Raw genomic sequence first — 24,180 nt, 5'->3', positions numbered from 1 at the left:
TGGTCAAAAAAAACCTTTTTACTACCTATTTACCATTACTATATACTCTTTAATTATTGTAGATTTTACTCTAGTCCATCTTAGGACTTTTACATCTCCATTTACTATAGGACAACATAAGAGCTATGTATTCCAAAGTTGTGACCTCAGCTACAGCAAAAAAAAAATTTTTTTAAGTTGTGATTAGTAGTTACTACTTCATCATTTCATAGAGGATAAAAAAGGAAACCGTCACTGCTGTATTTCTGAGATAAAACTTAATACTATTTGATTTTTCTCTCTTGGAAGTGAAGTTCTAAAGTATCTATAAATTTATAGAAGATGAATATAGAAAATTCTATTTTTCTTCTTACCTGGCAAGCTTTTGCTATTATGTCTGATGGGGTATCTTGTGAAAAGGCTGGTCTTAGAGCAGCTCCCACCTAGAAAAATGAGTACAAGCATTTTATTTTTAAAGATAAGTAGAGGATGAGATGGTTGGATGGCATCACCAACTCCATGGACATGAGTCTGAGTAACCTCCGGGAGTTGGTACTGGACAGGGAAGCCTGGCGTGCTGCAGTCCATGGGGTTGCAAAGAGTCGGACAGGACTGAAGGACTGAACTGAGGAAATCTCTTATGTCTTTGGAGATGAAAACACACAAAACATATCTTTGTTCCTTTCCTTTTTATCACATGTCTCTTATCTTTTTGATAACAATAAACTCAATCATACCATTCTTCTTTTGCTTTCCAGGAGATTATCATTATCTAATCTGTATGAATCTTATACCAAATAAGCAATTAATTTTGTTTCTTTTTCATTTATTTTTAATAGTACATGGGATTTTCTAACAAAGCCACAAGTTCCGACAGATAAGAGAAAATTGCTATTTTTCTCCTGTCTACATATTCTTGAACATATTTCTAACAGTGTTTACCTCATGGGCAAATCTCATATAACTGAGGTTAAAGGCTCAATTTCCTTAAATAACTGAGTAGTACTAAAAATTCACATAGTCACTAAAGACCTTAAAAATCATTTCACTTCAAAACAAGATGTCTTAAAAGAAAGTTGCTTAAGAAATACTAATCTATGTACTGCTCTCAGAGTAATAAATGAAGGAATATGAGCTTTAGTTTTCCAGCCAAGTACTAACCAGGTCCACTCTACTTACTACTTTATTTTAATAAGCCAGTATCAGTCACAGATTCTTGGCTATATTAGATTTAGTATGTATGATGTGAATAAGGAATTAGATATAGTCAACTTCTAATTTGAGATTTCTCCCCTTACACTAGAGATTCAGTCACTAAGGCTTATCAACAGGAGTTTGTAAATCAAATAAGGGTCCCTCTCAGTGACTAAACACACATGGCAAGTAACCAGTATTTGCATTTGAATGATCAACTGTAGTAATCGCACTTCAGAGGTGCTAGTAGGTCTCACACTGAAAGAGAAAGAATATATTATAAAAGATATTATTGGGTTGACTGATAAACCTGGAATATGACAGATTATATAAAAGTAGTACATCAATTTGGAATTTCTTAAAGTTGATAACTGTTCTGTGGTTATGTAAGACAACTTTCTTGTCTTTTGGAAACGCAGACTAAAGTGCTCAAGGGTAAAGATACATGACTTTGATAATTTACTTTTAAACAACTCAGGAAAAAAAAAAAAGCTGAGAGAGTGCCTGTTGTGAGCAGAGAGAGAAAGAGAAAATGTTAAACCAAATGAGGCAAAATTCTCAATTGGCAAATGTGAATGAAGGATGAAGGGTATAAGACAAGGTCTTTTTTTGTACTATTCTTGCAATTATTTCTGTAGGTTTTAATTATTTCTAAATAGGAAGATTAAAAAAAAAAAAAAACCATTCTGATAGATTGGATATTTGGGAGTAAATTGGAGAAGGAAATGGCAACCCCTCCAGTGTTCTTGCCTGGAGAATCCCATGGACGGAGAACCCTGGTAGGCTGCAGTCCATGGGGTTGCACAGTGTCGGACACGACTGAAGTGACTTAGCAGCAGCAGCAGCTGTGGCATTATATAAAAGCGTTCTACAGCCATTTGGACTAGAAAGTATAACTTCTTTACCTATACTTATAATGGGAAAAAATGGACTATACATTATCCACACTTTTTAATTCTGTGTATGTTTGAGCATAGATGTTAAATGAGGTACGATGTGACTGAAGCCACGATTTTGGTATAATCACAGAGGAAAAAAATAGTTTATTGTTTTCTTATTAACAAGTTTCTCTCTCCTTCACATAATCCACCATTTCTAGGATTACATCCATTGTGCATCCTTTTATTTGGGGGGCGGGGAGGGGGGACAATGCATGTGGCCCAGGGATGCAAACTGTACCCTCTGCAGTGGAAGTGTAGTATCTTAATTACCGGGTCACCAGGGAAGTCCCTATTGTGACTCCTTTGAAGAACATAAATACAGGTATAAATTTCAGGAGAAACAAGTATATCTATGTTTAGAGCATAAAAAAATCTTTTGAAATACACAGTTCTTTTGGTAACAGTTTTCATTGCTACTAAAAGTTAATTTATCCTTCAGCATACAAGAGACAATTGCTTTTTATTTTTAAAAATGCTTATCAAGTCTTGACATATAAAAACAATGGCAGTAAATCCACATCACTCTTTAAATGTTCCTTTTATCTTTAAAATGGCATGACTAAAAATCTAAACACAAGAATGGAAAGCCAGGCTGGAACATCTATTCTAGTTTTATCACTAATCACTACCTCATGACTTAAAAATAGTGACACGTTTTATATTATGATTTCTTCAGCTGTGAACTGATCCTAACTATGTAACGGACAAGGGGAAAAAAACATAAGCATGGTACATGAATAAACAGGTTACAGGTCCAGATACATTTCTCCAGGGGAGTTTCACTTTAGTGTTCACTCAAACGATCAATTTTAATTTTGAAACAAAAAATATCTCACATTAGCTTGATACTGCTCCAGAATCACATGACCTGGGAATTCTGGCTCAGGCACAGAGGCAAACTTCTTGATAATGTCTTCGAGGGCTTGGAGACCAGCCATCCGCAACTGGTTACTATGATCGGTTGCAGCCATGAATGCCATGCGAATTAGGTCAGAGAGATGAAGTACCAAGAGGTCATCTAAAAATAAAAATAGAAGGCAAAAAGGAAAACATTTCCAAAATTAAGTGTAATAATAAAAAAAAATACAAAATGAATGTTTTAAAAAGCATTTATGATCAACGTGTTATACCAAGTTTAAAAATAAAAAAGATATACTTTCAAGAAAGTTTCCATATCATAATCTCTGAAGAATTGTGGTAAACCTTTATACAATATGATAACATGGATGATATTATAGGATGTATGATGACATTTGAAGCAAAATAACTGATTACCATAACTTTCTCCAATGGAGTCTGTAATTCTTTGGTCAACAAAGAAAGGCAATGCCAAAGAATGTTGAAACTACCGCACAATTGCACTCATCTCACATGCTAGCAAAGTAATGGTCAAAATTCTCCTAGCCAGGCTTCAACAGTATGTGAACCGTGAACCTCCAGATGTTCAAGTTGGTTTTAGAAAAGGCAGAGGAACCAGAGTCATATTGCCAACATCTGCTGGATCATGGAAAAAGCAAGAGAGTTCCAGAAAAACATCTATTTCTGCTTTATTGACTACGCCAAAGCCTTTGACTTTGTAGATCACAACAGGCTGTGGAAAATTCTTCAAGAGATGAGAATACCAGACCACCTGACCTGCCTCCTGAGAAATCTGTATGCAGGTCAGGAAGCAACAGTTAGAACTGGACATGGAACAACAGACTGGTTCCACATTGGGAAAGGAGTACGTCAAGGCTCTATATTGTCACCCTGATTATTTAACTTCTATGCAGAGTACATCACGAGAAACACTGGGCTGGATGAAGCACAAGCTGGAATTAAGACTGCCAGGAGAAATATCAATAACCTCAGATATGCAGATGATACCACCCTTATGGCAGAAAGTGAAGAATAACTAAAGAGCCTCTTGATGAAAGTGAAAGAGGAGAGTGAAAAAGTTGGCTTAAAGCTCAACATTCAGAAAACTAATCATGGCATCCGGTCCCATCACTTCATAGCAAATAGATGGAGAAACAGTGGAAACAGTGTCAGACTTTATTTTGGAGGGCTCCAAAAATCACTGCAGATGGTGACTGCAGCCATGAAATAAAAAGATGCTTACTACTTGGGAGAAAAGTTATGACCAACCTAGACAGCATATTAAAAAGCAAAGATGTTACTTTGCCAACAAATGTCCATCTAGTCAAAGCTATGGTTTTTCCTGTGGTCATGTATGGATGGGAGAGTTGGACTGTGAAGACAGCTGAGCACCGAAGAATTGATGCTTTTGAACTATGGTGTTGGAAAAGACTCTTGAGAGTCCCTTGGACTGCAAGGAGATCCAACCAGTCCATCCTAAAGGAAATCAGTCCTGAATATTCACTGGAAGGACTGATGTTGAAGCTGAAACTCGAATACTTTGGCCACCTGATGAAAAGAGCTGACTCATTAGAAAAGACCCTGATGCTGGGAAAGATTGAGGGCAGGAGGAGAAGGGGACAACAGAGGATAAGATGGTTGGATGGCGTCACTGACTCAATGGACATGAGTTGAGTAGGCTCTGGGAGTTGGTGATGGACAGGGAGGCCTGGCGTGCTAAAGTCCATGGGGTCACAGAGTCAGACACAACTGAGCGACTGAACTGAGCAACTAGTAAAAAATTACTACACATGTAAAAAAGCAGGAAAATACATCCCATGACTAAGAAAATAAAAACAAAATGCAATGAATAGAAATTGGTCCAAAAAGGAAAAGGATAACACAATTAGCAATAGGGACCTTTCAGTTCAGTTCAGTTAGGGACCTTTAAGCAGCTATTATAAACACATTGCCTAAACAAAAGATGAATAAAACCCAAATGGGATTTCTAGAGATATAAAAAGATATCTGAAGTAAAAAATACCCTGAATAAGATTAGCAATGATTAGATAATGAAGAAGAAAAGATCGGTGAACTTAATGACATAGCAACAGAAATTATATAAAGAATTTATCAGGTTCAAGAACTCTAAAATTCTTCAGGAGGCTGCAAGATCCTCAAACTTTTTGAAGCAGTGGCAACTCTGTGGCAATTCTGATCCCCAAACAACTTCTATTTTAAAAGGCTTTTATTATTTTTGCTATTGTGAAGGTTACCGGTATCTTCCAAATTTTTCATCTGCCTACCTAAAATTCTACCAATTTTAGAATTTTAAGTTTGAAAAAGAGTATCTATTGATTTGGGCAAGGGAAGTAAAGGGGAGAGAAAAAAATTTTCTGGCTCCCAATGCTTCCTCATCTAAGACAGGCAAAAAACACATCATCAATAAAAACTAGGTATAATAAACTATTATCAGAATTTGGGAGGAAATTTCCAAGGCAGAAGAAACTGGACTGAAATGAGCCTATTCATATTATGCCAACTCAAAAGTAAATAAAAACTCATTACTCCTTCTGTATTCTGTCACCTAATTTACAATTTATATCAATCTGCCAATGAAAAACTAGGCAATTGATCCCAGAATGAAAGTGCTGTGGTTGCTTCTCTTCACAATCTCTACCTGTAACATTTCTCAAATCAAGACCTCTAACTTTTCCCCAAATCCAAGGAGATGAATGCCTAATGTGGGGAGAGAGGGAAGGACACTGGGCAGAAACCCCAAATGGGGAAAGAATTAGGGGACTGATAGAGGTTATTGATGACAAACCTCGACACTGTGTTGAAAAGCAGAGACATTACTCTGCCGACAAAAGTCTGTATAGTCAAGGCTATGGTTTTTTCCCAGTGGTCATATATGGCTGTGAGAGCTGGACCGTAAAGAGGGCAGAATCCCAAAGTATCGATGCCTTCAAATAGTGGTGCTGGAGAAGACTCCTGAAAGTCCCTTGCAGGGCAAGGAGATCAAACCAGTCAATCATAAGAGATATGAACCCTGAATATTCACTGGAAGGACTGATGCTGAAGCCCCAGTATTCTGGTCATCTGATGTGAACAGACAACTCATTGGAAAAGTACCTGATGCTGGGAAAGATTGAGGGCAGAAGGAGAAGAGGGCATTAGAGGATGAGAGGGCTGGACAGCATTATCGATGAAATGGACATGAACTTGGGCAAACTCCAGGAGATGGTGAGGGACAGGGAGGCCTGGAGTGCTGCAGTCCATGTGGTCGCAAAGAGTCAGACACGACTGGATGACTGAACAACAACAGAGGTTTATAACACCCTGGGATTTTCTGACCCACAGAACCATAACTTAATAAATTTGTTATTTTAAACCATTAAGTTTACAGTCATTTCTTACAATAACAACAGAAGACTAACACAACCAGCCTCTTCTACTTGGAAAACCCTCTCTCTTCCTATAAAATTCAGCTTCAATATGACCTCTTCTTTGAGGTTTTCCCTAGTTCTTCAGGAAATGAATAGCAATTTTTTATGTTCCCAAAGTACTCTATCCTTCCACTACTGGGAAATAGAATTATTTGAGTGACAAATTTGTCTCTTTGTCTTCTAGACTAGAACATCTTCAAAAGCACAGACTGTTATTTTTTTCCTTCTGGATCCCCAATGGACAGCAAAGAGCAAGTTTTGATGACTATTTGATGAATGACATGATTAAAGACAATGTTCACAACATATTGTGCTTTACTGGTATCCTATATCAGATTCACATTTTATACACAGTGTAATACTGTTTTACTTTTTGTTTTTTAATCCATTACTGCTTCTTACACACAATAAAATAAACTAGAAGGCATTTTTAACACACAGACCTCAATACTGATAATACATACGATGTCTTCAGATATTTAAAAAAATGACAGGATGATGAAGAGACAACAAAGCATAAGATAAGAGAGTCTGTTACTCTACCACTTTCTCAGCTTCTCTGGGTTTCTTCATTTGTAAGTAAAAATACTAAATCTGATGATCTCTGTAAATTCCGTTTAATATCTGATCCAGGGGATATATGGTATACAAGCTTACAAACGATCAAAAAGTAAAAGGTTTCAGTGATAAACAATTTCATCTTTTCAAAAATATGCCATAGCATTTCTGAAATCTGAGTTTAAAATCTGCCATGGCATTCACAAACTCTGACATTCTCCATGGCTGGGGACTGCAAAATGCACTTTATTTATTCACCTTAAACTTTTGCTAAAAGTAGGATAAGGTACCAAGGAAACATACGTTACTGTCATCATTATGCTTAGGGCCATCATTATTCTTAGGATAAATCATTAAGATAAATGTATCTTAAGGTAGACAGATATATAACTTTGGCCCACTTTCCTCAACTTACCTTCCAAACAGAGATCAGAAGAGAGACAGTATGTAGAGAGGACAAAAAACAAAGGCAAAAAGCAAGGAAACTTACAATAAATGAAGAGCACAGTCTAAAGCATGTTAAAGCAGTAAAATATTTCAAACCTATTAAAAAATACTCTGGGGAAAAGAAGTACTGGATTTACTTGTAGGGTTTCGTAGTTTAGCAGAACGTGCCATGGCAAGATCAAAGTGAGCTTGGTCTGCATTCTCACACAGATTGATGATTCGACACAGGCAATCAGCAGCAAATACTCGAGTGGCCCAGCGAGGTGCCACAAAGGGCTTTGATTTATCTTCTTCTCCGAGTGTGGTAAACATGGTATCATCATCCATCTCATCTTTCTTCTCAAATTCCTCATCTTTTCCACTGCTTAAGGGAGTTGCAGTACTCATATCTGTAACAAGAGTAAAAGCACATTATAACAACCTCACGTACAACAAAAATGATGCTTTAGATATAGCACTGTTTGAAAGTATCTAATTTAAAAACAGTAGAATTGGCAAGGTTCTTTTTAGAGAATCAATTAAAAAACCAAAGAGGGGGACTGGGTACAAAGCATGTAAGACAGGCTCAAGGATGTGATGTACACCACGAAGAATACAGGCAATAATTTTGTAATACATGTAAATGCAAAGTAACCTTTAAAAACTGTATAAAAATTAAAATAAATAAATAATAAAAGCAGTTATCAGATACCACTTTGAAATTCAATAATACTGCTTTGTCTCCTTTGCATGTACTTTCACAATAATTATTTTTACGAAAGGTATGATTGTTGATCTATGGTAGTAAAATAAAATTTCCTGTTAAATATATTTAATTAAAAAAAATAAAAACAGAAATGAAAAACCAGGGAAAGAATAACAAAAATATTTACATATTTCACTACTTCTACATCTTATATTGAACAAGACAGTAATCTGGGATTTTAATACATGAAAATTAGTTTGAACTTAGTTATCTGCCAAAAAATAATCAGAGTTCATTAGTTGGTAATATAATTTAACCTTAATTAATCCCTTTACAGGGATTTATAGATTATAACTTATTAGTATTTAAAAATGTAGGCTCAAATTTAAATATATGTATGTATATCTCTATATGGTATATATCTATAGATATGTATCAAAAATAAATAATTTTCCTTATTTTAAGAATATATATATTAAATACATACCACTAGAAGCTGCTAGGACATCTTTACAAAGCATTAGCCAATGAGAAAGCTTTTCTACAGCCAGCGATGACAGCATATGTCCCAAAGTATCATGGATATCAGAACATAATTTTCTGTCTGTCTCCCGGTCTAGCATTCCAAAAAGAAGTCCCTCGAGACCAGTTTCTGTTATATTAACACCTTGATGCCGGCAATGGATATCACTTCGAGAACTTGCTGCGGGCGCAAAAGGACTAACATCTGAAAAGCAAATATTTCAAATGAACTTGTACAGGACTTTATTGTATACCAGTGGTAATAGTTATGTTAAAGACCATGATCTACATGTAAATTCACAACAACAACAAAACCAGTTAGCTATATACACAATTCAACTACGGTCTACAAATTACATGTTTTTAGAATTAGGATTTGATCTGACAATGAAAGTAAAAACCCTGCTCTTTAAGACAGATTAGCGTATAGCATTTTAAACAAATCTCCAGGGAATACTTGATAAATATATTTGATTTTAACAAGAAAAGTGTGGGAAAGATATATTTTTAAATAGATTTAATCATCTGAAAAAAATTATTGCTATATATGTTGGCTGAACAAATTGAAACTGAATCACTCCAAAGACATAATAAGGAGAGGCTTGCAGAAAACAGCCACAGTCAGGGGAATTCAAAGACAGCAGGAAATAGAAGGTTCTGAGGAAGTAACATTCTAGAGAGATGAAGCACAGAGGTCTATTTTTCACTTAGCAGTATAGCGTGAATATTTTCCCGTAGCAGGAATTAGACTTCCACAACATGAATTTACATGAACATAGCAAATCACTGACTTAGGAGTACATTTGATTAACCACTGAGCAGGAATTCCTGAAAGAGGCTAGGTCAAAGGGTTAGCACGGTTTGAAAACCTGAAGGATATACTGACAAAAAAATGCTCCAAGGAAATTTGTGTGACTTTACATTTCTACCAGCAGTTATAAGAAATCTCTCTTTTATTCATACCTCTCCCAACACTGGTTAAAATCATAATTTTTAACCTTGATCAGTTTTATAGAAGAAAAATGCTATCTTAGGATTGTATTAACATGTAACTATTTAATCAGGTTAAAGATATTTCATATGTTGGTATTGTTTCCTTGATAAAACACCTCTTTTGTGTACTCTTGTGATATTTACAGATGCATTGAAGACCTACCCTAGCAGGTCCCAGACTACCCTATGAACGTCTGATATCACAGTTAGTCCTTGACTTGCATCTGAGGATTGGGTTTCAAGAGAGCCCCATCATTTCCTGATAAAAGTGGCTGAGAATGACTAAGTTATCTCTACCAACAACAGGGTTTATGCTGGACATCTGTTTAGGCTGAACAACAAACTTTCAGAAAATCTGAACTTCCAGTATATGCTAGGTAAATCATGCCTATTTGACTAGCCCCTAATAAAAACCTTAGGCACTGAGAGTCTAGCAAGCTTCAGGTCAGTTCAGTTCAGTTCAGTCGCTCAGTTGTGTCCGACTCTTTGCGACCCCATGAATCCCAGCAAGCCAGGCCTCCCTGTCCATCACCAACACCCGGAGTTCACTCAGACTCACGTCCATCGAGTCGGTGATGCCATCCAGCCATCTCATCTTCTGTCGTCCCCTTCTCCTCCTGCCCCCAATCCCTCCCAGCATCAGAGTCTTTTCCAATGAGTCAACTCTTCGCATCAGGTTACCAAAGTATTGGAGTTTCAGATTTAGCATTAGTCCTTCCAAAGAACACCCAGGACTGATCTCCTTTAGGATGGACTGGTTGGATCTCCTTGCAGTCCAAGGGACTCTCAAGAGTCTTCTCCAATACCACAGTTCAAAAGCATCAATTCTTCAGCACTCAGCTTTCTTCACAGTCCAACTCTCACATCCATACATGACCACTGGAAAAACCATAGCCTTGATTGGAAGACAACATTTTACATGTGTTGTTGCAACTCCTTGCTGGGGAATTAAGCATATCCTGTGTGATTCCATGGGGAGTGAACTCTTAGAAGCTTGTGCCTGGTCTGCTCTGGACTTCACTCCATGTACCTTCTCCCTTTGCTGATTTTGCTTTGTATCCTTCTGCTGTTATAAATCATAGCCATAAATGTGACTATATGCTGAGTCCTAGTGAATCACCAAACCTGGTGGGGGGGGGTGGTGTTTTAGGCCCCCTGGCACACGTTTGTAAAAGCTTTAAAAATATTAAAATACAAATGGACACATTTTAATAAACAAAGGATATTTTGTGAATATTTTTCCCATTCTTAGTTTATCTCAGAATATTGATTATGGTGACTGGCAGAAAAGTTTTGAAATTTTTATTCAAGAGAATTCTGTAACTACCTTTGGTACTATGTTTTCTCTCCAAAAAGCAATAATGTTTACTGATAGATTTTTTATAGTACACTTCCTATACACTCTACAATACAGCATGTGCTTGCTAACAGAGTTCTTATTTACCTTATGCTAAAATTGAAGCTATTTTGGTATATTACTTCTTGGTACCCAAGAAACTACTATGCATTAGGAAGCTCTTAAAAGTAGAAATTTTCTCTCACTATAGGAGAAATATGTCTGTCAATTAAGCTCTTAAAGTTCCCAAACCACCTACCCCTAGAACCAGAGGAAAAGTGAAAGTGAAAGTCACTCAGTCGTGTCCGACTCTTTGTGACCCCATGGACTATAAACTCCATGGTATTCTCCAGGACAGAATACTGAAGTGGGTAGCCTTTCCCTTCTTCAGGGAGTCTTCCCAATCCAGGGATCGAACCCAGGTCTCCTGCATTGCAGGTGGATTCTTTACCAGCTGAGCCACAAGGGAAGCCCAAGAATACTGCATGGGTAGCCTATCCCTTCTCCAGGGGATCTTCCCGACCCAAGGATTGAACCAGAGTTTCCTGCATTGCAGGTGGATTTTTTACCAACGAAGATATCAGGGAATCCCCAGAGGGCAATTACATACGCAAGCTATACTTAAAACTCTTGGAAAAGCAAAAAGAACTGAAGAAAGTAAAGATCTACTTTTCACTACCCAAACATCTACTGACATTTCATAGTTTAATTGGTCACTGTGGTCTTAACTTCTTCAAGGAAAAGTAACATCTCAAAAAATTAACTATTGTCAGACATCAGAAGCTTTCAAGTATCCTCAAAATAGATCATTTCTGTTTTCAGAATACATTATGGATATATACAAGAATATATTATGGATACAAGGCAATACCCCTTATACAGTTATAATATCCTTGAGGGATGGCAGAAGTGTTCTGACACTAAAAGCTACCCCCAAAATTTTAAGCTATGAAATTTTTAAAAGGTCAGTCAGTTCAGTTTCTCAGTCATGTCCGACTCTTTGCGAACCCATGGACTGCAGCATGCCAGACTTCACTGTCCATCACCAACTTCCACAGCTTGCTCAAACTCATGTCCATCGAGTCAGTAATGCCATCCAACCATCTCATCCTCTGTTGTCCCCTTCTCTTCCTGCCTTCAATCTTTCTAAGCATCAGGGTCTTTTCCAAGGAGTTAGGTATTCATAACAAGTGGCTAAAGTATTGGAGCTTCAGCTTCAGCATCAGTCTTTCCAACGAATATTCAGGACTGATTTCCTTTAGGATTGACTGGTTTGAACTCCTTGCAGTCCAAAGGATTCTCAAGAGTATTCTCCAACACCATAGTTCAAAAGCATCAATCCTTTGGTGCTCAGATTTCTTTTGAGTCCAACTCTCACATCCATACATGACTACTGGAAAAACCATAGCTTTGAATAGATGAACCTCTGTCGGCAAAGTAATGTCTCTGCTTTTTAATATGCTCTCTAGGTTGGTCATAGCTTTTCTTCCAAGAAGCAACCGTCTTTTAATTTCACGGCTGCAGTCACCGTCTGCAGTGATTTTGGAGCCCCAGAAAATAAAGTCTGCCATTGTTTCCCCATCCATTTGCCATGAAGTGATGGGATCAGATGGCATGATCTTTGTTTTTTGAATGTTGAGTTCTAAGCCAGCTTTTTCCCTCTCTTCTCTCACTTTCATCAAGAGGCTCTTTAGTTCTTCACTTTCTGCCAAATGGGTGGTTCATCTGCATATCTGAGGTTATTAATATTTCTTCTGGCAATCTTGACTCCAGCTTGTGCTTCATCCAGCCTTGCATTCTGCATAATGTACTCTACATATAAGTTAAATATGGAGGGTGACAATATATATAGCCTTGACGTACTCCTTTCCCAATGTGGAACCAGTCTGTTGTTCCATGTCCAGTTCTAACTGCTGCTTCCTGACCTGCATACAGATTTCTCAGGAGGCAGATCAGGTGGTCTGGTATTCCCATCTCTTGAAGAATTTTCCACAGCCTGTTGTGATCTACACAGTCAAAGGCTTTGGCATAGTCAATAAAGCAGAAATAGATATTTTGGGGAACTCTCTTGCTTTTTCGATGTTGGCAATTTGATCTCTGGTCCTCTGCCTTTTCTAAAACCAGCTTGAACATCTGGAAGTTCACGGTTCATGTATTGTTGAAGCCTGGTTTGGAGAATTTTGAGCATTACTTTGCTAGCGTGTGAGATGAATGCAACTGTGCGGTAGTTTGAGCATTCTCTGGCATTGCCCTTCTTTGGGACTGGAATGAAAACTGACCTTTTCCAGTCCTGTGGCCACTGCTGAGTTTTCCAAATTTGCTGGCATATTTAGTGCAGTACTTTCACAGCATCATCTTTTAGGATTTAAAATAGCTCAACTGGAATTCCATCACTTCCACTAGCTTTGTTCGTAGTGATGCTTCCTAAGGCCCACTTGACTTCACATTCCAGAATGTCTGGCTCTAGGTGAGTGATCACACCACCATGATTATCTGGGTCATGAATATCTTTTTGTATAGTTCTTGTGTGTATTCTTGCCACCTCTTCTTAATATCTTCTGCTTCTGTTAGGCCCATACCATGTGTGTCCTTTATTGTGCCCATCTTTGCATGAAATGTTCCCTTGGTATCTCTAATTTTCTTGAAGAGATCTCTACTGTTTCTCACTTTATTATTTACCTCTATTTCTTTGCATTTGATCATTGAGGAAGGCTTTTTTATCTCTCCTTGCTAGTCTTTGGAACTCTTCATTCAAATGGGTATAGCTTTCCTTTTCTGCTTTGCCTTTAGCTTCTCTTCTTTTCTCAGCTATTTGTTCCTCTTCAGACAACCATTTTCCCTTTTTGCATTTCTTTTTCTTGGGGATGGTCTTGACCACTACCTCCTGTACAATGTCACAAACCTCCTTCCATGGTTCTTCAGGGACTCTGTCTATCAGAGCTAACCCCTTGAATCTGTTTGTCACTCCCACTGTATCATCGTAAGGGATTTGATTTAGGTCATACCTGGATGGTCTAGTGGTTTTCCCTACTTTCTTCAATTTATGTCTGAATTTTGCAATAATGAGTTCATGATCTGAGCCACAGTCAGCTCCTGGTCTTGTTTTTGCTGACTGTATGGAGCTTTTCCATCTTTGGCCGCAAACAATATAATCTATCAGATTTCGGTATTGACCATCTGGTGATGTCCGTGTGTAGTCTTTGTGTCGTTGGAAGAGGGTGTTTTGAAAGTTAATGTAAAACTACCAAGAAAACTATATGGGAATTTTAAAAGTAACAAGTTTTATTTAAAAGAGTAAGAAAATTGATGATATTTCAATGCAAAAATGTTATTTAATAAGTAATAATCATTTTAAATATTAAAATACTTAAAAAGAATATTGACTGATAACAGGACTTACTGGTACCACTGCTCTCTTTGTCCCCTGAACTTTTTGCCAGGCTCATGGCATATTCACATACTTCAGCTGCTTCTCTTTGAGCAAGTTGCCGGAGACAGGCCACAGCTGCTCGTCGAAGTAATAGATGGGAACTACACAGGTGAACCTGTAAACCATAATAATTTTAGACTTTTTTAAAAAAGCTGTAATCTCACGTGTCTAATGAACATATATTAACATCTAATTTCTGAAGAGGCTCTTCATTTAACACCCTTATTTGTTTCCAATAGAACCAAATGATGGAATTTTCAAAAACTAGTAATACCAATAAAATATATAGAGTATTTTCATAGGCTACAAAAGAACTGCCCCAAGTCTTGGGTTAAAGATCATATAATATACATAGACTAAAACCCAGAAGGATCTTCTGCACATTTTATACACAGTCCTATTAAACTCTGTCACTGAAATTTTTTTTTTTTTTTTTGGACCTAAAGAGTGTCATATTGAATGAAGTCAGACAGAAGGAGAAATATCATATGAAAACTCTTACATGTGGAGTCTAAAAAGAAATAATACAAATGAACATAAAACAGAAAGAGACTCAGAGTTAGAAAACAAACTCATGGTTGCCAGGGGGAAGGGATAGTTAGGACTCTGGCAAGGTCATGTACACACTGCTATACTTAAAATGGATAACCAACAAAAACCTATTGTATAGCACACGGAACTCTGCTCAATGTTATGTGCTAGCCTGGATGGGCCTCAGAGGGGTTTGGGGGAGAATGGATATAGGCATATGCACGGCTGAGTCCCTTTACTGTTCTCCTGAAACTATTAAAACATTGTTCATCAACTATGAAGTCACTCAGTCACGTCCAACTCTTTGTGACCCCATGGACGACACAGCCCACCAGGCTCCTCTGTCCATGGAATTTTCTAGGCAAGAATACTGGAGTGGGTTGCCATTCTCTTCTCCATGTCACTGAAATATATAAAGTGCAGAGATCAAGTGTGCCATATGAAAAGTCACAGGGTAGAGCATACAGTAAGAACTGAAAGTAAAGGAAGGTACATATTAAAATAAAAAATTAAAATTAAGCAAACATAAATATCTGAAAAGAACTACAGAACAGATTCTTTTGGTACAGAATATTTTTCACTTCAAAAATTCCTGAAAGAATCACTATAGTACACTCTAATATATGATATAAACCATAAGACATACCATGGCATAATAATTAAGAGCTCAGGTTCCAGTTGCCAGACTGGGTTTAAATCACACACTTACTCCTGTGTGATCTTAGGGAAGTTACCTAACCTCTCTGTGCCTTGTTTGCTCATATATGAAATGAGGATAGCAATTTCCCACAGGAATATAGTGAAAATAAAATAAGTTAAAACAAATATTTTATTTAGAACAGTAGATGATACATAGTAAATCATATAATAGATAATAAATCTATTATCACTCAATCTATCAATCTGATTCATCAAGCAAATATTAAACTCTGATCCGTATGTTGCTTTTTAAGCAAGGCAGCAAGACATTTTGGAAAGAATCTCATCCAGAAATGATGGAGGAGAAAATAATTATATGGAAGACATCACTCCTTCACAATGCTAGATAATGTATTTTTATGCTGTTAATATAGCATTTGTAGCTCATTTTAGCATAAAGCTCACAACCATTGAAATTATACCAAGTATTAAAATATATATATAAAACTGAGGAGATAAAACCTAACAGATCAGATTTTTTTCAACATAATGTTTTCTTTTGTCTTCCTAAAAATAATGACATTTTAAAACTTTCAAATATCCTATAGGTAAGGTTAAGCATGGTCATATGACACGGAAGGAACAGATCTCTCAGAGTTTTGCTTTTTTATCAGTACAGACAGGTCCTACCTATCTTATGCAACTGTGGAAAGATCAAAGGATTAAACATATATGAAGCAGAACACCATATAAGTTCATTTAATTACAACTAAATAGAATTGTAGCTAAGAAAATACACTCAACAAATCCTGGGTTGAAGTGAAAGACATAAAATATTTCAAGGTTTACATACTGTTTTCAAAAACCCAGTTTTAACAATCCTGAAGTCATTTCCCCACCCCTCCATTTCAACATCTCTGATATGCTGCTACTGCTGCTAAGTCACTTCAGTCGTGTCCGACTCTATGCGACCCCACAGACGGCAGCCCACCAGGCTCCCCCGTCCCTGGGATTCTCCAGGCAAGAACACTGGAGTGGGTTGCCATTTCCTTCTCCAATGCATGAAAGTGAAAAGTGAAAGTCAAGTCACTCAGTCGTGTCAGACCCTCAGTGACCCCATGGACTGCAGCCCACCAGGCTCCTTCATCCATGGGATTTTCCAGGCAAGAGTACTGGAGTGGGGTGCCACTGCCTTCTCTGTCTCTGATATGAGAGATGCAAATTAACACTAATGGTGTTTTGCAGCCACTGTTAACCAGGTAACAATAAAGTTGTATTTGTTTGGAAACTTTAACACTTTCTGGTAAAATCCACAAAATATCAGGAGAAAAACATATTAAATTTGATAAAAAAAAATATGTGGATTCACGCAAACTTCTTAGCTACTCAGATATAATCAGAATTTACTGTGACATCTATCAGTAGAGCCTGGTGTAGCCCTATTCTTGAATTTTATACAAATGGAACCATGAAGTCTGTTCTCTTCTGTGTTTGGTTTCTTTTTAGCAATATGTCTGTTGGACTCATCCACGTGATTCCATATAATAGGGGTTCATTCATTTTTATTGTTGCATAATATTTTACTGAAGAATTACACCGTAATCCACTCTGCAGAATGGAGCACATTTTGGCTGTTTCTGTTTTTTTTGGCTAGCACAAATAACCCAGGAATGAAAATTCCTGAGGATTTTTTTTTTTGGCACACATGTGCATGCAGAATCTCTCAGGTATTTACTTTAGAGGGGAGTTGCTGGATTATATTGTATGCATACTTTCAACTTTTGTAGATTATGCCTCACTGTTTTCCAAAGAAGCTTCTTTTTTCTTCCTTATATTCCACAAACCTTAGGAACATTGTGCTGCTTGCTCCTACATTAGGCCTCTAGTTAGTGTTAATCACTCAGTCACGTCCAACTCTTTGTGATCCCATGGACAGTAGCCTGCCAGGCTCCTCTGTCCACAGAATTCTCCAGGGAAGAGTAATCGAGTGGATTGCCATTCCCTTCATTAGGCCTCTGTGAAGTGAAGTTAAAGTCGCTCAGTCTTGTCTGACTCTTTGCGACCCCATGGACTATACAGTCCATGGAATTCTCTAGGCTAGAATACTGGAGTGAGTAGCCTTTCCCTTCTCTAAGGGATCTTCCAAACCCAGGGATCGAATCCTGGTCTCCCGCACTGCAGGAGGATTCTTTACCAGCTGAGCCACAAGGGAAGCCCAGAAAGTCCTGTTATTTAAACCATACGTCATCTTGCTAACCTATCCCTTCTTGTGCCTGCCATGTATTTATATTCTGGACAATGAGATATCCCTGCTCTGTCACTGACAACGTGGGCATTTAGCTCAAGTCTTTTTCTCACTGACATCTCCTACAATCATTCCAGGTAATGTACTTGCTGTGTGCAGAAAAGATCGGGACAGGAGAATGATCACATGGTTATAAAAAGCACCTACTTGCCAGGAGGAAAATAAAAGTAATCCAGAGTGGTGGCTGTTCTTGAAAAAACACATTTGAACAGTTCTATCATATACATTTTAATATTTTTATATAATTTCATAAAGATTACTGTGGTGAAACTTACCTCTTAATAGATTTGCTGAAAAAAAAATCACCTCATTTGTGTTAGGTATTACACATGGTATCACATAGTATGGTCTCCTCTGGTGGCAATGGCTGAATAGGGATGAACATGAAGTTTACAAAAAGCAGCCCTGATTTCACTAATTTGGATGAATCCATGTGTGAACTATTTTTTAGAGAGTGTCAAGAGATTTGGTAATGAAGACAGCTCAAAGGGCATTTGGTAATGTGGAATCAAGAGAGCCACTCGAGTGGCCCTCTTTTTCATCTTTTATCTCCCATCCCATCTCCTTCCCAGATTTTTGGAAAAGATTCAGGAGAGTGCTTCAATATACCGTGTAACAAAACCCTTGATGCTCTGCTAAAAAAATAATTTTGGATACACTATTTTCCATTAACACACAGGACACTCAGTGTGTTCCCTGTGGCTTACTGATAACCTCCACTGAGCTAAAGAAATTCACATTATTACTTGACCAGATCCTCTTAAATATGTTCCATCTCATAAGGAAAACTTTCATAGTATAATTATATTTAAGGAGAAAAAAATGCACAGAGGATCCAGACAACTGAGGAGTGTGTGTTTGAGTCTTCATCACATTTATCAGTTGCCTATCAGAGCTGCGCTTCCCAAGTGGCTCAGCAGTAAAGCATCTGCCTGCAATGCAGGAGATGTGGGGTTTGAGCCATGGGCCACGAAGAGTCTCTGGAGTAGGAAATAGCAACCCACTCCAGTATTCTGGCCTAGAAAATTCCATGGACAGAGGAGCCTGACAGGCTACAGTCCATAGGGCTGCAAGGACTCAGACACTACTGAACACACACACACACCAGAGCTGTATCATGTAACAAGTTCACCATGCTCAAGGGATGCCATCTGTGCCCTCAAAACTTGGGTGTTAAGCCATGGCTTTTGACAGGATGGCACATAGCTTGTTGCAGAATGCAATCTGGTGTATACTATTAATTGACTATTTTCTTTGTGGATGTTCTTTGTAAACATTTCACATGCACCTGGTTTCCACGCGTGGCACATTCAAACTCCTTGAAGGTGTGGGACTGATTCCCCCTAAATAATTGTCCAGCTTCATCCTGTGCCCTTATGACCCACCTCCCCCTTTTTCCTCTCAGCCTCTGACTAAACGATTCCTTAAATGCATTCCCTCCTTCCCATCTCAGGATCTTTCACATATTTTTCTTTCTGTGTAAAAATAAATGCTGTTACTCCAATATCACACTTTTCCCCAAACTAACACCTATTTATCCTACAGTTTGTATCTTATATATCATTTTTTCAAGGAAATCTTTTCTGAATGCCTGGGTTATGATAGGATCCTCTGTTTATATGCTTGCCTGTAGTCTTTTCTAGCATTTATTGTAAATAATCATTGTGGACCATGTTAACAACACTTTTCTTTAATATTTTCCTTTTGTGCTATGTATAATGATTTTTGTACATTTTTTTAAAAAAAGAAAAAAAATTTTATTCTTAAAGCTGCATCCAAGAGATTCCACTCTCTGTACAACATACTTGCCTAGCTTTGAGGTATGTTTGGTCCAGAGAAAGTCCTCTGGACCTTATTTAACAGTTCATTAAAATATTTCCTAAAAGGTGAAAAAGAAAATCAGTGAATAAAATGAACAGTCATAAAGTGATTACTGAAGCTGAAACTCTAGAACGCACAATCCAGGAAACTTACTTTTTTTGCTTTGCTCTAGTCTGAACTTTTGGAAAACAAATTTTGGGTTCCCTAAACAAATAGAAGAATGAAACAGCTTTATACTTACACAAAGGCTAGGAACAAGACTGGATAAATTGACATGTCGTGGTGCAAACATGTGAAGCTGCTGAAGGCAAGATATGGCAGCTGCCTGGACCAGAGAATCTGAATGGTCCTGGGTTATCGCACAACCCACCAAACAAGAAGAACGGATTGTGGAAATTGTTGCTCCATTCCCTAAGAGCAAAGTAAAAGACAACATAAAATACAATGATTTTATTATTAGTATCACCAAAAATATTCCTAGAAAACAACTACCTTCTAAATAACCCCTTTCCAAATAAACACACAAAAAAGTATACCCGAAACTAACACCACACTGTAAATCAACTGTACTTCAATTAAAAAAATAAATAACTATGTTGAATTAACATTAACTAGTACATTTGCTCTATCGTAGGTTTGATACTGCAACTATTAAAAATCACTGTAAGAAATGCCCTTACTTTTTTCCCCTTACATTTTAACAGCTTACATTTTATCAAGCAAATAAAATCTACAGAGTAACAGTCAGCAAACTTTTCTTAAGAGGGTCAATATTTTTTATTTTGCTTGCCAGGAGGCAAAATCCACACTACTCTATGAGGGAAGTGCCTACATAACCACTTATAAACAATTCTCACCTCATGGGTTGTTTAAAAAAAAAAAAAGACCAAACAACCAGGCATCTGACAGATTTGGCCCACGGATTGTAGTTAATTCGCCTAACCTGCCTGTCCCCTATTATAAGAAAGTCATCCCCTAAATTCCTCTCCTTGAAAGCCAACGTCAAAAAAGACGTTACTTCTTAAATGATGTAATGTACAGCATAGCAACATTGTGATAACTATATGGTAACAGATAGTTACTAGACGTAACGTGGCAATCAATTCATAATATATATAAATGCTGAAATACCAAGTAGTACACCTGAAATGAATATAATAGTGTATAGCAACTATGATTCAATCAAAATTTAAAAAGGAGTCACTTTTAAGATAAATAACCCTCTTTCTGATGGTTTTGTAAACAAAAATTCTGTAAAATATATACAAATGATTTCAAAACAACAGTTTATGAATGACAATAATGCATCTTAGATTTACCTAGCTTTATATTTATCCTCTGATAAACTATATTGTCTTTTAAGCCTACCATTGTTTCCTTTGGAAGAGCCAGAACATTCCTTATTCTCTGGTTCTTTTTCAAATAACAGTACCACTTCTATGATAAAATAATGTCAAATCCTATTTTGCTAATAAGATTAATGGCAATTTTTAGGACAGATAGGAAAAATAAATTGTGTAGTATTACACACTGTCTAGATAAAAATATCTTAGCTGCCAAATATAAGTGATTTAAAATTTTTACCAATGCAAAAAAAATTTTTTTATATAAAGACTAAACAGGGCTTCCCTAGTGGCTTAGTGGTAAAGAATCCACCTGCCAGCACAGGAGATACGGATTCAATCCCTGGGTCAGGAAGATACCCGGAGATGGAAACGGCAACCTACTTCAGTATTCTTGCCTGGGAAATCCCACAGAGGACCCCGAAAACTACAATCCACAGGGTCGCAAAGAGTTGGACATGCCTTACGAGACTGAGCACACACACTCACCCAGAGACCAAACAAGGAAATCACAGAGTTACACAAGAGTCATATTCTAGTTTGACGTACACAGGCCTCACCACCATATCAGAAAGCACTTGGTAGACACCTACACTTAATCAAGGGCACATATTTATTCTCTCCACATACCTGTGATATTCACTGGAAGAAAGAAATATCGACCTTATCAAAGAGGACAAGACAGAGACATGTATAAATCATATATTTTTCAATTCCTAGCATTCCTCAAGATCCTTTCTTTTTTCACTTCCCTCTTTTTTTTTAAAGTAACTATCTGAATGGAGGCAATGAAGCATAGTAGTTAAGAATGCAGGCAAACAGGCAAAGGAAATTTACCTGAGCTTGACCTCTGATTCCAACCACTCATTGGCGGGTGTGTGTGTGTGTGTGTGTGTGTGTGTCTCTATGTGTGTGCTCAGTTATGCATGGACTACAGCCTGTCAGGCTCCTCTGTCTATGAAATTTTCCCAGCAAGAACACTGGAGTGAGTTGCCACTTCCTTCTCCAGGGGATCTTCCCGAACCAGGGACTGAAGCTGCGTCTCCTGTGTCTCCTGCACTGGCAGGAGGTTTCTCTACCACTGTGCCACCTGGGAAGCCCTCACTGGCTATATAATATATATAAAATCTTGGGAAAGTGCTTAACCTTTCTCAGCCCCAGTAATTCATCTGTAAAATGGAGAGATATACCTTTATCAGGATTGCTGTTAGAATCAAATGAGATAATATATATAAAAAGCTAGACTCACTGAAAGATTTAATAAATAGCAGGGGGAAAAGAGAAAGCTCTGAAAGTAGCTCATATATTTTGCATAAATTCACAATAATTTTCTGACCTGAGTGTTTAAGTTAACCATTTGTCGTATTATTTCAGTGGAAGTACATGGTAAGAATTTGGGCCTTAGGATCACAAATCTGCTACTCCTCAGTTGAATGACTCAAGGCAAGTTACTTAACTTCTCTGAGTTTAATTCCTGAGAGAAAATAATATATTTCTTAAGAGTTAAAAAAAAACAAAAAAGTGAAGCTAGAGTCCATGAAGACAAGTGGATGGCACCTCAGGCCAAAGGAACTCCACTTTCACCTTTGACTTCATAGGGCTCCAAGTAACATTTTAGGTGTTTTTTCTGCTCAAAAGTTCAAAAAGCATCTTCATATCACAGTTTTCTTAAGGGGAGTAAATTAAATAGCACACATAAAAAGGAGAGCTCCGGGTATTCAGTAAATTGCCAGTGCATAACACACAGAAATGATTATTATAAGATTTCTTTAGGCAATGTGAAGGTAATATTCAGGAAGCTGAAAGACAGTTATTATCTGTGTAATCCCTTTAGCTTAAGATGAAGTTACTCACCTTGTAGTTCCGGTCCAACAGTAGTTATTATAGCACCCAAGCATCTCCCCAAACACTGATGAACTTCTGTATGTGAGGGTGGAACTGTCAACAGCAAGGTAAGAACTAGAGATAACGTTGGCTCTACATATCCACGATACATTGGGCCACTAGAATCCACTATCAAAGCAAGCGAGTGAAGGGACCAAGTCTGGAATAAAATATAATTCTATTTTATTGTAAACAGTATAGTGAACTGATATTTTAACTTGAATTTTCATAATACTAATACTTCATTTTTAATAAATAGAAATATTTTAAAATATATTCTTTAAATGAGTCAAGGTCAACACATAAGCTACTAGTAGCCAATGACCAAAGCAACCGATACACAAATGCTATGTTTAAAGTTCCTTTGCAGTGTGACTTTAAGTGTCAGGGAAAAAGTTTCACTGATGAACTCATTTCCTCTATTAAAATTACATGCATTTCACAACTCCCAAAAAGAGAAACTTATGTAATGAGAGTTTAATTTAGTGGATGCTAAAAGGACATCTGATATGGCTTTACAATTTTGCTAAGAAACTAGCCTGAAATAAAACCATGACCACACCAATGTTCTGTAGTACTCAGATCTATTTCTCAAGCAATGACATTCACATAACAGCTCTTCAAGTCACTGAATCTTTTCAAGCTCTAATTTATGTTTACTAAGCATAAATAATCTTAGTGGCTAACAGTATTTGCAAAATTAACCTGGAGCAATGTACTGTAATCAGCACAGGCTTAAGAAAATGAAAAAATCCTTTAAACTGCCCACACCCATATGTTAAAGAAAGTACTTTTAAAAAACAAAAACAAAAAAACTCTCTGCTTTATACTCTCAGACACCTCATTCAGTTCTCAATTCTTAAGAGATTTTACCTATACATATTTTTGAAGCCACAATGGATTGACTGAAGAGCAGTTAAAGGTCCTGCTTCATACAGTTCACACCTTGGGGATCTGGCTAGGTTTGGGCTCTCATTTCCTTCCTGTTCTCAGTAAAATCACCCTCTTCACCAGGGCTGAAGCCTCACCTTTTCCATGAGGTCTGCTTAGGACCCCACCACAGCCCAGGCGTTCTGCTGACTGAAGTGCTTCGGCACCACTGCTGCCGTCTGCCTCCTTCTCCAGTTTCTGAGCACCTCATTTATAGAACTCTCTTCGTAGGTTTTAAAACTCGAGTGCCTTGCCTGTAATAGGTTTGGGCTTTGCTGCAGTGAAGGAGCATGTACCAGGTAAGTGTGGGAGAGATGGAGGGTGTTGTTGGTTGGCTTTCCTAACTCAACTGCAGC

At 37.4% G+C, this 24,180-nt stretch overlaps 1 protein-coding gene across 4 annotated transcripts in view; it reads right to left on the bottom strand.

Annotated features, from left to right (window-relative positions):
* The window catches only part of HEATR5B (HEAT repeat containing 5B), a 103,260-nt gene that overhangs the window by 37,016 nt on the left and 42,064 nt on the right, over positions 1-24,180 (bottom strand). For all 4 annotated transcript variants that reach the window (XM_010838608.1, XM_010838611.1, XM_010838609.1 and 1 more), the window contains 7 exons: positions 22,865-23,054; positions 19,909-20,078; positions 14,342-14,486; positions 8,578-8,817; positions 7,543-7,794; positions 2,951-3,132; positions 354-422 (listed from right to left, as the gene is read on the bottom strand). In XM_010838608.1, the coding sequence (XP_010836910.1) occupies positions 354-422; positions 2,951-3,132; positions 7,543-7,794; positions 8,578-8,817; positions 14,342-14,486; positions 19,909-20,078; positions 22,865-23,054 (1,248 nt within the window). The remainder of the gene's footprint in view (positions 1-353; positions 423-2,950; positions 3,133-7,542; positions 7,795-8,577; positions 8,818-14,341; positions 14,487-19,908; positions 20,079-22,864; positions 23,055-24,180) is intronic.

The sequence above is a fragment of the Bison bison genome, unplaced genomic scaffold, assembly GCF_000754665.1.
Source record: "Bison bison bison isolate TAMUID 2011002044 unplaced genomic scaffold, Bison_UMD1.0 scf7180017864100, whole genome shotgun sequence".
Taxonomy (NCBI): Eukaryota; Metazoa; Chordata; class Mammalia; order Artiodactyla; family Bovidae; genus Bison; species Bison bison.
This window is presented reverse-complemented; position numbering and strand designations above follow the sequence as displayed.